Source organism: Cajanus cajan, chromosome 1 (assembly GCF_000230855.2).
Source record: "Cajanus cajan strain Asha chromosome 1, NIPB_CcT2T_4, whole genome shotgun sequence".
NCBI classification, from domain to species: Eukaryota; Viridiplantae; Streptophyta; class Magnoliopsida; order Fabales; family Fabaceae; genus Cajanus; species Cajanus cajan.
The window spans coordinates 4,865,407-4,882,302 of NC_138517.1; the positions used below are offsets into that span (position 1 = coordinate 4,865,407).

Here is a 16,896-nt window from a genome sequence, read left to right on the forward strand (position 1 = left end):
CTAACTTTAGCATCGGAGTCTCTTTTGCAGGTACCACCCCCATCTTGGAGCACCAGCGTACCCGTGAAGGAGGCTCACCAATCTTACTAGGAGAATCACCTCTACGGCAGATTTTTGGTTAGAACATTTGGCGCCCACCGTGGGGCTGATCAAGACAACTCTTATCGGCCACCTGTATGGTTCTCACCAGAAGCCACAACAGACGATGTTGAACACTCAATCACCATGGACAGCGACGCTGCAGCCTTGAGAAGACTGATCGATCAAGTCGAATAGATGCGACAGCAGCATGACACTGACCTGCGCAACATGCATGCCAAGCACGAAACCGATCTAGAGGCAATACGAACAGCCAACGAAGCAGACCTCGCAGCGTTACGAGAAGAAAGCGAGCGCATTCGCGCCCAACTCCCTCGATGCCACTCTGATCACCCTCCTCACGAGAGCAACACCCATGAAGACGAGGCACACTCGGGCTCTCAATCCTGGACTGCGACTAGGGCACCGACTTCGCGACCCGCCACGCACCGATCTCATGCATCGACGCACAAGTCGGGCCCAGATGCCAGCAGAGCACCCACTCGGGCCACAGAAGGCCAAGAAACCTTCTGCCGACATCCTTTTGTGGACAACATTATGGAGACCCCACTCCCCCGTGGATGGAAGCCTCTCCATCTCGACCGCTATGACGGCACGACGGACCCCGATGAGCACATTGACCTGTACACGACCCAGGTAAACCTCTACACTAATAGTGATGTTATCCTGTGTAGGGTTTTTTCGACCTTGCTCAAAGGAGCCGCACTCCACTGGTACACCCAGTTACCCGCCGAATCCATCGACAGCTTCAGCACCCTAATCCGACGGTTCACGGCACAATACGCCACCAGCCGACCTCACCACACAACCTCCATTGCGTTGGCCAACCTCAGGCAACATGATGACGAACCTCTGCGAACCTTCATGGAGCGCTTCTCAAGCATCTCGGTGAGGATCTGGAACTTAAACCCCGAGGTCGCCTTGCACTCCATGCTCATGGCCCTCAAAGCTAGCCCCTTTGTCGAAAGTCTCTGCCGCGACCCCCCCCCCCCCCCCCGCGACATGGACGAGCTCCGCGCCTGCGCGGCCGGATACATCCAGATGGAGGAGCACTCCGCTTTCCGCGACCAGGTTCGCGGGAAAGCTCCAGCAAAGTCGGAACAAGGGCATAAGGATAAAATCAAATTCAACAACGACAGCCAATTCAAGAAGACGACTAGGGCAAACAGAGAAGGGAGATATGACTTCTACACTCCCCTGAACGCACCTAGGGTACATATCCTGGAGGAAGCCAGCAACAACAACCTACTCGCCCTTCCACCACCGGGTCACACTCCTAACAGCGCCGACAAGTCCAAGCACTGTCGATACCACAGGAACCATGGTCACACCACGGAGGAGTGTCGCACACTCCGGGACCGCATCGAAGAACTCATTCAAGCGAGTCACCTCAGCCAGTACGTCCAGCAACAATAGGGTAATAGAGGCGGCTATGGCGGTCGGGGACGCGACAGAGGTCGCGGTTCAGGAGCTCGCATTGACCCACACCCGAGCTCCCAGCAAAATGCTAGCGGCATAGTACAAGCTGAGATAAGCCAAGAGACAGAGTTGGATCCCTTACGGGGAGTGATCAACACAATTGCCGGTGGCTTTACTGGGGGAGGCGCCAACAGCTCGGCCCGAAGAAGACACCTACGGAGCATCAACTGCGTCCACTCTACCACCTCGGCCCAAAACCAAAGCTCACCCCCGATCTCCTTCTCCGACGAAGACTACGCTAGCGTCAGCCCTAACCAAGATGACCCCATGGTCATCGTTGTGGAGATAGCCAACTGGAAAGTGCAGAAAACACTCATTGATCAGGGAAGCTCGGCCGACGTCCTGTACTGCTCGACGTTCCTCAAGCTAGACGTCCCCTACTCTCTCATTCAACCTCACACGTCGGCTTTGCAGGAGAGCGAGTTCACACTCGGGGGTACGTAGAATTGCTGACAACTTTCGGAACACCGCCGGATACAAGGCGGGTCATGGTCCGGTACCTCCTCGTGGAAGCCAACACTTCCTACAACATCATCATCGAAAGGCCAACCTTGAATCAACTCGGGGTAGTGGTGTCAACCCCGCACCTCACCATGAAGTTCCTGGGCAAGGACGATAAAATCATCTCCGTAAAAGCCAATCAGAAAATAGCTCGGCAATGTTACGCTGAGAGCTTGAAGATCTCCTCGTCCAGCAAGCAAAGCAAGGGGAATCCCCCCACCGTAGCTCCTTAAGTTTCGTTCTTTCTTTTTCATACAGCAAGAACAAAGTGGCGCACTCTTTTCCCGCCTCAGCCTTTGACTGAGAGGGTTTTTAACGAGGCGCACAGACTCCATAAATAAAATTCCTCCTTTCGCTCATTTCATATTCTTATTTTTCCTGTTTACCTAAAGGACCTAAACGAACTCTAAATATGCAAATGCGAAATATGAGGTCGAATACGAACCTCAACACTTCCGTTAAAGGTCGAGTCTGAACCTTAATCAAATCAATTCAAAAAGTACGAGGTCGAATACGAACCTCGACACTTCCGTTAAAGGTCGAGTCCGAACCTTAATCAAATCAATTCGCAAAGTATGAGGTCGAATACAAACCTCGAAACTTCCGTTAAAGGTCGAGTCCGAACCTTAATCAAATCAATTCGTAAAGTACGAGGTCGAATACGAACCTCGACACTTCTGTTAAAGGTCGAGACCGAACCTTAATCAAATCAATTCGCAATGTATGAGGTCGAATACGAACCTCGACACTTCCGTTAAAGGTCGAGTCCGAAACTTAATCAAATCAATTCGCAAAGTATGAGGTCGAATACGAACCTCGACACTTCCGTTAGAGGTCGAGTCCGAACCTTAATCAAATCAATTCGCAAAGTATGAGGTCGAATACAAACCTCGACACTTCCGTTAAAGGTCGAGTCCGAACCTTAATCAAATCAATTCGCAAAGTACGAGGTCGAATACGAACCTCGACACTTTCGTTAAAGGTCGAGACCGAACCTTAATCAAATCAATTCGCAAAGTATCGACACTTCCGTTAAAGGTCGACTCCGAACCTTAATCAAATCAATTCGCAAAGTATGAGGTCAAATACGAACCTCGACACTTTCGTTAAAGGTCGAGACCGAACCTTAATCAAATCAATTCGCAAAGTATGAGGTCGAATACGAACCTCGACACTTCTGTTAAAGGTCGAGTCCGAACCTTAATCAAATCAATTCGCAAAGTATGAGGTCGAATACGAACCTCGACACTTCCGTTAAAGGTCGAGTCCGAACCTTAATCAAATCAATTCGCAAAGTATGAGGTCGAATACGAGCCTCGACACTTCCGTTAAAGGTCGAGACCGAACCTTAATCAAATCAATTCGCAAAGTATGAGGTCGAATACGAACCTCGACACTTTCGTTAAAGGTCGAGTCCGAACCTTAATCAAATCAATTCGCAAAGTAGGAGGTCGAATACGAACCTCGACACTTCCGTTAAAGATCGAGTCCGAACCTTAATCAAATCAATTCGCAAAGTACGAGGTCGAATACGAACCTCGACACTTCCGTTAAAGGTCGAGACCGAACCTTAATCAAATCAATTCGCAAAGTATGAGGTCGAATACGAACCTCGACACTTCCGTTAAAGGTCGAGTCCGAACCTTAATCAATTCAATTCGCAAAGTATGAGGTCGAATACGAACCTCGACACTTCCGTTAAAGGTCGAGTCTGAACCTTAATCAAATTAATTCGCAAAATCTGAGGTCGAATACGAACCTCGACACTTCTGTTAAAGGTCAAGTCCGAACCTTACCCAAATTAATTCGCAAAATCTGAGGTCGAATACGAACCTCGACACTTCCGTTAAAGGTCGAGTCCAAACCTTAACCAAATCACTTCACTCAAATTTGAGGTCGAGCCCGAACCTCGATTAAATCGTTCCAAACAAACTTGAGGTCGAGTACAAACCTCAAATACGCAAATTCCGAGGTCGAGTCCGAACCTCGATATTCTCACCAAAGGTCGGGTACGAATCCTTAATTAAGTCGTTTTACTCAAATAAGAGGTCATATGCAAATCCTCACCTAAGGTCGAGTCCGAACCTTAATTGAATCGCTTCGCTTACCGCGTTAGGTGGAGTTTAAACCTTCATCAAATCATTCCACTAAATTCTGAGGTCGAGTCCGAACATCCTTAAAACCATGAGGTCGAGTACGAACCTCAAACAGGAAAATTCTGAGGTCGAGTCCGAACATCCTTAAAACCATGAGGTCGAGTATGAACCTCAAACATGCAAAATTCGAGGACGAGTCCCAACCTCGATGTTCTCGCTAGAGGTCGAGTTCGAACCTTAATTAAATCGTATACCTCGAAATCCAAGGTCGGATCAACCCTCCAAAACACAAATTTTAGGTCGAGTTCGAACCTTAGTTAAATCGTTATACTCAAAGCTGAGGTCGAGTACGAACCTTACAATTGCAAATTCTGAGGTCGAATACGCACCTAAGGCCGAGTTCGGACCTTAGTTAAATCGTTATACTCAAATTTGAGGTCGAGTACGAACCTCGATATCCTCGCCCAAGGATGAGTTCGAATCCTAGTACCATTCACTCTACTTCAACTTGGGGATGACGTCGAACCTCTGTACGCTCATTCAAGGTCGAACACGAACGTTGATGAAACACACACCACTCTAAACCCAAGAACGTGTTCGAACCTTGGTGAAACGTATAAATTTCAAAGACAAAAAACACGAACCACTCAGCCAAGAATGAGTTCGAACCCCTACAACGTCCTACTTAACATACGAGTCTGCCTGTTGACGCAATTCAGTTTGAAGTCAACTTAGAAACTCAGCGCTAATAAATCAAGGTCATCGAACCTTCACAAAGGCATCACAGAATACAAAAGCTTTCAACAGACATCACACGTGTGCCTCAAAACGCGCAAACAGCAAAAATCAAAAGCAAACATAAGCAAACAACAAAAATATATACATATACAAAACCATGTCCGATGCATGAATCCAACCAAACAAAAGAAAAAGATAGAAGAAAAGAAAAATACAACACAAAATATTAACTGGTCAAGCTGAGGGGCCTAGGCTGAGGCATTCTCACTAGAACTGTCATCGACATCGTCCTCCTTAACCAACCTCCCAAAGCGGACGACCTTCTCCACATGCATGGAGGAAAAGTCGAACCCGGGAGCAAGGAGTCGTGCCTGACGAGCAGCCTTTTGGAAGCCCCTCCTGTGCTCCATCACAACGGAACGTTCGATCTCCGCGAGCCTCCCCTCCACGGCCGCCTTCCCCGCTGCCAGCTCCGCAAGCTCCGCCTCAGGGTGGCAATCTCGTCCTCCCGGCCACCAAGAATGACCTCGCCACGGAGGCGCTCCTCAGCCGCCGCCACCAACTCTCCCTTAAGAGAGGTCACAACATCCTCCAGAGCCCGCACTTGGCTACGAGAAGACGTCACCTCATCCTCCAAAGAGCGGGCGCGACCCCGAGAGAAGGCGACCAGCTTTTGCAACTCCCCCACCTGGGAAGCATAAGCCTCGTTGGATCGTAAGGCGATCTCAAGAGACTTCTGCACCCTTGCAAGATCACCCCGCGCAGACCAAAGCTCCGCTTCGCCTCACCAACAGCAGCACTAAGCGCCTTGTTCTCCTCCCTCAGGATCTTATTCGCATCCTTCCATGGTTGAAGTCGGCCCCTCAGCTTGGCCAGCTCCTATTGTTGTTTGGCCAGGTCCTCTTGCTGCTTGGCCAGGCCCTCCTGCTGTTTGGCCCACCTCGGCTTCCAGTGGCCTAGGATGCCCATAGCCCTCTGCAGCAGGACCTGAGCAGCATCGAAACTATCCTCGGGGCCGACCTCCTCTATCAACCCCTGGTCCTCGGAGCTCAACGAACCCTGAGGGAAGAACTTCTCAGCGGTCACGCTCGAGCTCCACAGCGAGTCCATGTCAGCTGAGGCGCTCACGTGGTCTAGCCGCACCTTCGAAAGGCCCTTCCCGAAGCGATGGGCCAAGTATCGGCTCCGGAAAGCCCCCTGTGACGAGCCAGAAGGCGGAGCCGAAGCTGCAGTAGTGGATGGGAGAGCCTCACGACTCGGGCCCCCTCCGTGAGCCTCAACGGAGGTGGAAGCCGGCGTCTCCTTCTCGGTAACGGGAAGGTCCGCAATAGGAACCTCCGACATCGCCTGCGAAAACCAGCCCCATGTCAAAAAACAAATAAGATGACATACAGGAAACCACGAAAGTCAGGAAGTACTACTTACCCCAGCAGTAGAAACAACCTGCTCAGTGGCCGGAACTGCCACCTCGGCAACCTGGGCGGCCCACCCAGTAGCCTACGTCGCCGCCTCGGTGGCATCTCCCGCCTGCGAAAGACGTCCCCAGGTTAGAACACAGAATAACACAATAGATGACACTAACAAAGCAAAAGTAACAAGATACTCACCACCTCGGCAGCCCGAACCACCTCCTCAAAAGCCACTCGAGGAGCCTCCTTGGGCGGTGGACTCTCGGTAAGGTCCATCGCACTGGCATCAGCAGTTGTGGAGCTCACCTCCTCAGCGTCCGGAGGGGCAAAGGTCCCCCCGACCTCCTTCACCCCCCTTTTCCTCTTTCGGCTAACCTTCAGAGGGGGAACATCCTCCTCTTGAGGCTCGGGGACCTCGAGCTCTGTGACGTTATAGCGATGTTTGAGCTCACGCCACAAATTCTTCCCCATGATACCTATAAACAAGAAGTAAAACACATCAGCAAAATAAAACTACATAAACCCCAAGCTACCAAAAAACAAAATACTCACTTTCCAAACCCCTCTCCTTGTATGCCGAGTTCGCAAGCGACAGAACGAGCTTGCAATCCAGCGGGCGAGGAAGTACGGCGAGGTTGTCGATCGCGGCCACCTCCGAGGCCGTCAGTTTCACCTGGCCTACCCCATGAAACCTAGACGGTCGGGGGCACCAGTAGAAAGGAAATTTCGGCAGCCCGCCGAAATAAAACGCCCCATCCTCCAAAGGGTCAACATTCACAAGAGCGACCCGGAAAAACTCTTGCTTGAAATTTTTATATGACTGGGAGTAGAGGGTAAACAAACCCCCATCCCTACTCCCACTCAAGGACAGAATGCCATATGGCGGAACGCCTAACTTCAACTGGTAAAAATGAAGAAAGACGGGAAGGGACACCTCTATCCCTAAAACTGTACACAGGACTTGAAAAGCCCTCAAAAAACCCCAACTATTGGGGTGCAACTGGCAAGGAGCCGCGTTGACATGGTTCAAAAAATCACACTCAAACTGAGTGAAAGGGAGACAGACACCTAAATCCCTAAAAAAACAATAGTACATATAGAAATGGGGAGAGTCAGAAGACTTCCCCATGTATACACCCTCACCAGCCTGACAGGGTTCAAGCCGGATCATTCGGGAGATAGAAGGGTCACAAACCCTACACGACCTGGAGATCCTATTGACCTCAAGAAAGGTCCGAAAGACACTTTGGACCCCCGCCATCTCACACTTGACCCAGTCATAGCCAGGAATGCCTGGCTCCGGGCCCCGGGGCGGATCCCTCTTTTCGGCGGCGGCTTTCCCGGTAGCCACCGCCTTACCGCGTGCCTTGCCCCGAGAAGGCACAGAAGAACCGGCACCACTTCCCCCAGCCATGGAAAAGAAAAGAAAGACTTGAAGAAGGTTGGGGAAGAAGGAAAAAGAAAACTGTAGAAAGGAAGTACCTGGTACTCTCCCTCAGAAATTAACCCTAACAGTGACGGGGTTATCGGAAACGACGGCTGAAACGAAGAAAACGGAGACGGAAAACGAGTAGGAAAGCAAGAGGAACAGCGTACGCAAGAAGCTGGAAAAGCGAAAAGTGAGCAAAGTAAGAAGCAAAGAGGCGCGAGTGAGAGAAAAGAAAGTTTTCTCCCAAAAATTCAAAACGGCCACACCACGTGTCAACCTAAGGGCACGCCTGACAACACACTTAATTGCAAATTCATCATTGTGTAACCATCATTTCCCATGACACGCCACTCGCACGTTTCCGGGAAATGAACAGTCGCGACACATGTCACCACAATGAGCAAGCGTACGCGAGAGGTCGCCTCCCCCCAGCGAGCTCGGTCTTAACTCCTCGACCTACGGTCTTCGGAGCTCAAGGGGCTAGTGTACTATCCGTACCGCTTAACCGAGCTCCGAGCTCGGCACCACAACGCAAGCCGACCTCGGACGCGCACCGCGTGACATCAACTCAATACTTAAGTGAATCATAACTGATTCCCGAAGATCTCGCCCCAGACGAGATCCGCTATTGTATCACATCATATCTTATCTCAGGCCCAGAGCCCAAAGCAACCCTAATTCACTCCAAGGTACGTGCATTACTTATACGAGATTATTACTCATACAAACCCTAACTTTAGCATCGGAGTCTCTTTTGCAGGTACCACCCCCATCTTGGAGCACCAGCGTACCCGTGAAGAAGGCTCACCAATCTTACTAGGAGAATCACCTCTACGACAAATTTTCGGTAAGAACAATTTGCTTTACTCTATTTCGAACAAAAGATTGAATAAAAAGTTTAATATTTCAAATAAAAACTTTTTTTTTCACCTGATGAGGCATTTATTAAATATTTCAATATGGCTTTCTAAAATATCGGAAGGTTTTACATTAAAATATATATTTGATAAAAAGGTTCAAATCCAAATCCCTACACACTTCTTTCCACATCTAAACCATTTATTGCAACGAAGCTTCAGCTTTCATTTCCTCATAATTCAATGAACCTCCCATCATAATCGGTTTGACTTCCTGTTCAATCAGTTTCACAGGATTTTCCGAATTTCAATAATTTTCGATGATAATATATTAAAAAAAATATGTTAGTACTATTCCATCGTTATCTATTCAGAATTTCTGCCACGACTTGCCTCCAACTTTTATTATTAGAATCAATAAGGTTAATTTGCAATCATTTGAACATATTAAAATTAAATGGATCATCCCTCATGGATATATATGCTTCAAGTAAGATTTTGGTGGAAAAGGATAGGGATAACTATTTTTAATTTTTCATTATATATAATAAATAAATAAAAGATTGCGATATTAAGCTAGAGTTTTATTTTAATATACTATCCGCGTACGAATTTTAATTTTATATTATCAATTATTTAAAATCATTCAAAAAATAAATTTAATTCAGGTGATCTATAACATAATATATATAAAGGAGATATAATGTTTGATTTTTTATATGTTAATAATATAAATATTTTTTTGATTATTTTATTTTTTAATTTAAAATAAACATAATTTAAGTTTTAATTTTCACTTCTTGGTATCTTATTATCGTAAACTAATCAAGTAATCACGATTCTTTATGTGTAACGATTAAAAAATTATTTTTTTCTCAACATTCTATATTTTTATATTTATTATTTATCTTTTATTTTTGTTATTTTATATTTTATTTAAATAAAACACATAGAGAAGTTTGCCTTTACCCCACTAAATATTATAAAAGTAAAGATTTAAATACATTTTTAGTACCTCAAGTATAGAAGTTGTGTATTTAGTCCCTCAAATTTTAATTGATTAATTTTAATCTTTAAAGTATGTTAATTTTAGTCTCTCAATTTTTAATCGAGTAGATTTAGTTTCTTATAATTATCTAATATATCAATACCTTTGTTATTTTTATTATTTTAATGTGTGTTTTGTCTTATCCATCCAGATCTCATAGATTTAACTGAGATTGGAAGACCCTTATTGAAACTACAATCTAGAGAATAACTTTAATAACACCAATTATTAGAAATAAAATAAGTCTTATTAGTCAATATTTTAGACATCCAATCTTATTATGGGTTGTTTAACAACTTCACCAAGAAATTGAGTTTTTTTTTTAATGAGCCTAATTCACCTAAGGAATTAGGGTTAAAATATTTGCTTTGGTTGTTAACTTAACTTAATAAATATTCAAATTGAATAATAATTGATAATGATACGTGTGAAGAAGATTAATGAAATCAATTCCTGATATCTTTTATTTAAAATTTTCAATTTTCATTTTATTTGTTTTTATTATTTTAAATATCTAAAATATATGTTCTTTATCTTTAGTGCATTCTTCAAAGTAATTTATCTTCTCTTTTTTATAATTAATATTAAATTAGATTAATTAGTTGTTACTCCTTGTGACAATTGGTACATTTGCCAAAATTTTAACAATACTCAATTGTAATTATGTAATTTTAGTCTCTTAAGTATTGTAATTATACAATTTTTCTTTTACCTATTTTACATATATTAGTAATAATATATATATATATATATCATTTAATACATGGATAAAAATTATAATATATGTAACTTAAATAGGTCAAAATTGTACTATTATGATACTTGAGAGAATAAAATCATAAAATTAAGATACTGAGAAAACTAAAATTACTTAATTAAAATTCTGAAATCAAAATTGCACAATTACAATACTTGGTAGAATAAAATTGCTCAATTAAAACCATGAGGATCAAAATTACATAATTATAATAATAGAATAATCAATACGCAATTAATTTAAAACTAAATAACTTTTAAATATATATAAATAATAATAATAATAAAAAATTAATTTATATTATTTTCCTTTTATCATGGAGATCAAATTTAATATCAGAGTTAATAACACTTACACATCTTATCTAATTAATCAATTAATCAATTGAGTTAGATCCTTTCTATATTCTAATTAAATTCTTAAGTTTATGTTGATCTATTAATTTAATTTTATTATAATTTAAAATAAAATATCAATCTCTTTTTTTTTTAAATTAAAAATAAAAACTCAAGTTGCAAAACATTTCCTAAAGTGTATGGTGTAGACAGCCCTTGCATTCATTTCACTTATTTTTCTAATTCATAAAACAAAAGCCTTATGTTTTTTTTAAGTGACTATTAGATTAATACTAAATATTCACTTGACTCCACACAAGTTAAACATTGTTTGTTTTAATAGTCTATACCTAATTTATTATCTGATACTCACTTTATGATCAATATATAACATAAGTTGGACAATAAAATGTTAAATGAATTATTATGTTTACAAGGGTGGACGGTGATTGCGGTGGGTGGTGGGCATGTTGATGTGGATGTACTCAGCAATCAACATGAAAAAGATGTTGAGTCGTATGAAAGAAACTATTATGGTGTTGCCATCTCACTCCACATTTCATTCAATTTAACTCCATTTCTCATGCTGGCCGGTGCTGATACATAATTTGGATAACTGATTCTCAAAATCTTATCGTTTTGTTGGTTGCATCTATCAAGTACCCTCATTAATTGTCTTTCCTTTCTCTCATGCACATACATGCTTATACATTTATTATATTCGGAAAATAATTCATTTCAATGTCAATAAATCAGTGATATGAGATTTTTCTTTCTTTCTTTTGAAACAAAGTATTTTTCCATACAAATTAAAAGTATTTTTGAGAATTTTATATTCAAAATAAAAGGTATTATTTAATAAATAAGTTCTCAAAAGTCATTCCAGACTTATACTCCCTTTGAATTTATATATAAACAAAAATGTACCTAATTTTTTTCACTCAAATATAAATAAATTCTAACTAATTTAACCCTATTCACTACAAAAAAATATGTATTTAACTGGGTTTTTTTAATGAGGGTTATGCTAACCCTCGGGAACATAAGTAATTAACTGGGGTTTCAATAACCCTCGTTAAGTATTATTAAATTACAGGGGTTAAAATTTAAAACCGTTGGTATATTTTAATAATATATTATTTTTTTAATTTTTTTTTTATTTTTGTAATGATAATTATTTTTTTTTTCATTTCCCTCTCCCTTATCTTTTGGTTTCCCTCTCTCACCAAACCCTAAGCCCCCTCCTTCATTCCGCTTCGCAATGGCGAACCCAACCCCCTTCTTCCTCCGCCACATCACCCAAACCCTCCCCTCCTTCTCTCCCTCCGACTCCCTCGCCTTCCTCCACCTCTTTCGTTCATACTCGGCGCAATGCAACTCGCGGAAGGCGAAGGAATCGAACCCGGCGTGCAAAGTGGAGGTGAAGCACGGAAGGGAAGAGCGTCCGCCGCAGATAATGGTGACCTTTGAGCAAGTCTTCGACGCCACCTCCACGCCCGCTCAGAGCATAAGAAGCCTCATTCTGAAAAAGGGTCAATACTTCGAGACCAAGCAGATGTTCCGCGAAGCAGGCGAATCCTGGCCCGTTATCATCCCCAACCAAGAGCTTTCCCAGACCGCACCCCCCACCAAAGTGCGTTTCCAATTTATTTTTTTATGACAAGCATTTACTAAATGGTAGGGGTAAACTGGATCAACATGGTTCCAATATCTTAGATCACAAATAAATTCAAAGTTTTTAATCTTCAAAACGCAGTAATCTTCCAACAATTTATCCTTGAAGGTGTTGTTCTCCGGCGAGTTGGAGGTTGCCGCTGACGAAGACGAGCATGCAGGCGTTGACGCTGGAGGGCTGGCAGTCGACGGTGGAGATGGAGTGGTGGCACTGCTGGAAAGGGAGGGAAGTGAGTTTGGTGACGATGTAGGGGGCGCCTTGGATCTTCTGGCCCTCGAAGGTGAGCATGGAACCCTTTTCACAAGCCTAATAATCCTCTTCGCCGTCTCATTGCATTGCAATATATAGAGACACATAGCTATTAACACTTCACTTTCGCTCTCTCTAGATTTGGTTTGTGTGTGGTAGCTTCATCGTCCCCACTGAATAGTGAAGGGTACATAGCACCCCACCACCCTATTTCACTCTCCCAATCATGCCTTCGGGTGCTAAGAAGAGAAAAGCTGCCAGGAAAAAGAAGCAAAAGGAAAGCAACATCAACCCATCAGCCAACAACCCCAAAGATAATGATGATTTGAAGTCCCAAGATGGGAAAGGAAGTGATGGTAATTCTCCTGTATATTATGAACATGATGGCCTTCGTAATCCATCCAATGATGGAAGTGAAGAGCTGGAAGAGAGGGGGCCATTGACTGCTCAACCGCGTGCTTCTGATGTCGAGTCCTCTGAAGAAGTCCCTCGTGATGTCAAGATTGACCATTTGTTAGGAGGAGAGGAAGGTGGTGGTGTTTTGGTAGAGAGAGGTTTGGAGTCTGAGGAAAGTTCTGAGAGCACAAATGCAAGTTTTGAGCACATTGAGACTGCCAAGGAATCACATTATCAGGATGGGAATGGCTACGATATCTCAAAGGGTGAATCTTTCACTCAGAAGAGAGGTTTGGAGTCTGAGGAGATTTCCAAGAGCAAAAATGTAAGTTTTGAGCATATTGAGACTGCCAACGGTGGCGATACTTTAAAGGGTGAATCCTTCCCTGAAAAGAACTCAGAGGATGGGTATTGTAATTCAGTTGAAGAGGCAATTGCAAGTCATGAGTTGGTTAAGTCCATTGATTCTTCCCCTTCCAAAATGATTTCTATTACTGAAATGGCACCAGTTGAGGAGACTGTTAATTCAGCTTCTGACCCTGCTGTTACTTCAATTAAGGCCATGAATTTTGTTTCTGAGGTAGAAAAGAGCGATAGTGGAAGTGTATTACTAGAGAAGTCAGTGGTCCATCCTGCAGAAGCGACCAACTTTGCTATGAAGGTAAATGAGGACAATGCATACTCCTTAACTAATCAGAATGTGACAACATCAAGTGTAAAGGAACCTAAGCCAAAGGAATGTGATAATGAAGTGTTAGCTTCACTGTCTGCTAGTCCTTTCACTAAATTTACTAATGGTGCAGAAAATATTAAGGATTCCAAGACTGCAGAGCAATATGAAAATCAGCCTCGTGTAGCATCGGCTCCAAATGTGGTGAAAAAGACCTCCTGGTTGAGTTGCTGTGGATTGTTTGAAGTTCTGTTAACTTCAAATAGATAATTTCAGGTTTTGCCGTTGAAGAAATACAAGCGCGAGTATTTCAACTGATGGGTCAAACTTGTGAAGATTTAGAAGAACTTTCTTAAGAATTTTGTGATATTTTAATGTAGATTATCTCCTTTAAGATCTTCAAAAATATAGCGGGCAAGTAGGCAAAACTGTGTAATCCATACAATGTTTGTTTTCATTACAGTTGGAATTGTTTGTGGTTATTGTGTTAGCGACAATTACAGTCTTGCAAACTGATTTGTTAATTTTATGATTTGGAATTTTTGTCTTAAAAAAAAAAAAAAAAAAAATCCTGATAGAGACCCACCAAGCCTGCTCTATTGGTGTCGAAGGTGCTGTAGTAGTGCTCTACAAGGCTTGGAAGCAGGGATTGGAAACGGGGGTTAACGGGGGTTTATAACCCCTGGTAGACTATGTCGTTAACGGGGGTTACAAAACCGTGGGTATGCTATGTGCACTTCCGGGGGTTGTCAAAAACCGCTGGTAAATCGTTTGTCACGGATGCTTTCCCGGCGAAAATCACAACCGCAGGAAATACATTTTCTGGAGGTTTTAACCGCGGGTAATGCAAAAAATAACCCACGTTAGCTCTATTTTTTCTTGTAGTGATTTAATACTATTATTTAAAAAATATTTTTTAAATTAAACGTGATTATTAAATCCTATAAATATTATTAAAGATAATGAAGGAATTAAAGTTTACTTTTTATATGAAAAATTAAATGAACTTAATCAATTTTTTTAATATATGTCAATTTAAATGAGTACTTTATTGGATTTTGAGTATAAGAAAAAGAAAACAACTCATGTTTGTTTATAAGAAAATTTCAATTAATTTTATGAATCCTTATTTATTTTATATTGTATTTTTAATGGTCATTTTTATTCTTAATATCAAATTTAATGGAATGATAGTTTCAAAAAAATAGACTACTTTTAAATGATATTAATAAAATTAAATGGTGTGAACTAATTTTTTATTTTGACTGAAAACTAATTTTCTTAATTAGTGAAATTAGTTTTTGTTTATTATTTAATATATTTTCATATCATAAATAATATAAATTTATAATTTTAAAATAAATGATATAAGGTTGGTAATATGTTAAAATAATGAGAAAAGTTAACACGTTTAGAAAGGATATAGGAAATAAAAGTGATTATATGTTTATATTTAAAATATAGAGAGAGAAAAATATTCTTTTGTCCTTAAACATTGGTTATTTTCGTTTTTCGTTTTTCTATTTTTTGTTTTTGGAATTGATCTCTTAAAACAAATACAAAATGTGTTGTTTTTCGTTCCTCTAAAATTACACTCATCCATATATGATAGTTATTTTCTTTTGTATTGAGATTGATTAATAATGATCGATAATTAAAAAATGATATTACTTTTTTTTTTTGGATAATTATAAGAATTCAGTTACAACAATAACTACATCCAAGTGTTAACTGTTATCTAAAACGAAAAACTAATTGAGCAGGAAAAAGAAAAATTGCAAAATATCAAAACCCGCGCACACAAATTCAGATTATTAGAATTAGATTAGAATTCTACCGCAAAACTAAATCAACCCTTATGATTAAAGATGTATCACTTAATCTTATCTCATTCTTTGGAATATCATTATTTGTTATCTTCTTTTTATTTTTCCCTATTTATGTTCTTCTTGTGTTGTCAAGAATAGCAAAGTTAATTAGGAAGAGTCAAGATGGCACAGTTGTGTGGGCTAGAACCATTGTTATGGTTCTTCTTATTTCTGTTAATGTTACATTTGGTACCCAACATTGAAGAGAGTTCTTGTCCCACTATTGATGAGCACAATGTCGATGAAGAGAAACAACAACCTTTGGAGCAACCTTGTAGTGAATTCTATGTCGTTAGAGAAGGCGAAACAATGTATAGCATTGCCGAGAAGTGTGACGATCCCCATATATGGTTGTGGAACCCTCATATTGAAGACCCAGATGATGTTTACCCTGGTGTTGTCCTCAGATTAAACCTTAATTATGATTAACAATGTTCTAGAGGTTGTTTAACAATCTTGTTTACGTTTGATAAGATTATTGTAAATGACAATTCTTTTTAAAGATTTAAATTTAAAATCATTGGTTAATTTAGAACTATTTCGTACCAACCGATTGTGGTTGCCTTAAATCAAACAACCTCCCTTTTTTGATATCGACAATTTATTGATTATGTACATAACATATCCCAGCTGTGCGTGCAATGAATTCAGGTGTTTTTTTTTTTTTTTTTTCTTTTAATATTATTAGTGAATGGAAGAAATCTTCATTTAATTAGTTATTAGTTCCTTCTTTATTTTTGTTTTGAACCTAATAATTAACTCTGTCGGTGGTAAAAAGAGGAATTTGTGTGTTGTACAGTATATACATGGGTTTCAATGATATTACTATAACCTTTATATTGTTTAATAGTTGTATATTAAATAAATGATATTATTATAACCTTTATCGTCTATTATATTATTTAATAACATTATATTAAATATAAATTTTGTTAATTTAATTATTGAATTATAACTTTATATTATCTTCTATTTTTATATTAAATTTTATTAAAATTAAATAATAATTTAAAAATTATTAAAATATTCATGTTATAATATAATTTGAAATAAATATATCATGTCAATTTTGTTCTATAAGAATAAGGTATCAAATTATCTTAAATTAATATATTATTTTATATATATGGTCTAGGATTAAAAAACTTTGAATCTAATGGTAAGTTTTGAAAAATTTACATTAATTACTTGAAAGTTGTTGAATAGTGTAATAATTGGTTACACTAGTATCATTTGAATAATTCTCTTATATATATATATATATATATATATATATATATATATATATAA

General features: G+C 40.3%; 2 protein-coding genes across 4 annotated transcripts; both read left to right on the forward strand.

Moving 5' to 3' along the window:
* The first annotated feature begins 276 nt into the window (after positions 1-276).
* Positions 277-1,515, forward strand: LOC145955827 (uncharacterized). The gene has a single exon (XM_083071054.1). It carries the CDS (start codon positions 277-279, stop codon positions 1,513-1,515), a length of 1,239 nt encoding a protein of 412 aa, XP_082927180.1.
* Positions 1,516-11,957: 10,442 nt separating this feature from the next.
* Positions 11,958-14,220, forward strand: LOC114915725 (uncharacterized). 3 transcript variants are annotated; one of them, XM_083073342.1, is made up of 3 exons: positions 11,958-12,425; positions 12,532-12,703; positions 12,812-14,220. In XM_083073342.1, the coding sequence occupies exon 3, from the start codon at positions 12,899-12,901 to the stop codon at positions 14,006-14,008; it is 1,110 nt and encodes a 369-aa protein (XP_082929468.1). In that variant the 5' UTR covers positions 11,958-12,425; positions 12,532-12,703; positions 12,812-12,898; the 3' UTR covers positions 14,009-14,220. The 3 variants fall into 3 exon arrangements, with proteins under 3 accessions (XP_082929468.1, XP_082929464.1, XP_082929466.1); XM_083073338.1 differs by having other exon boundaries at positions 11,958-12,381; positions 12,505-12,703; XM_083073340.1 differs by having other exon boundaries at positions 11,958-12,381.
* The last annotated feature ends 2,676 nt before the right edge of the window (positions 14,221-16,896 follow it).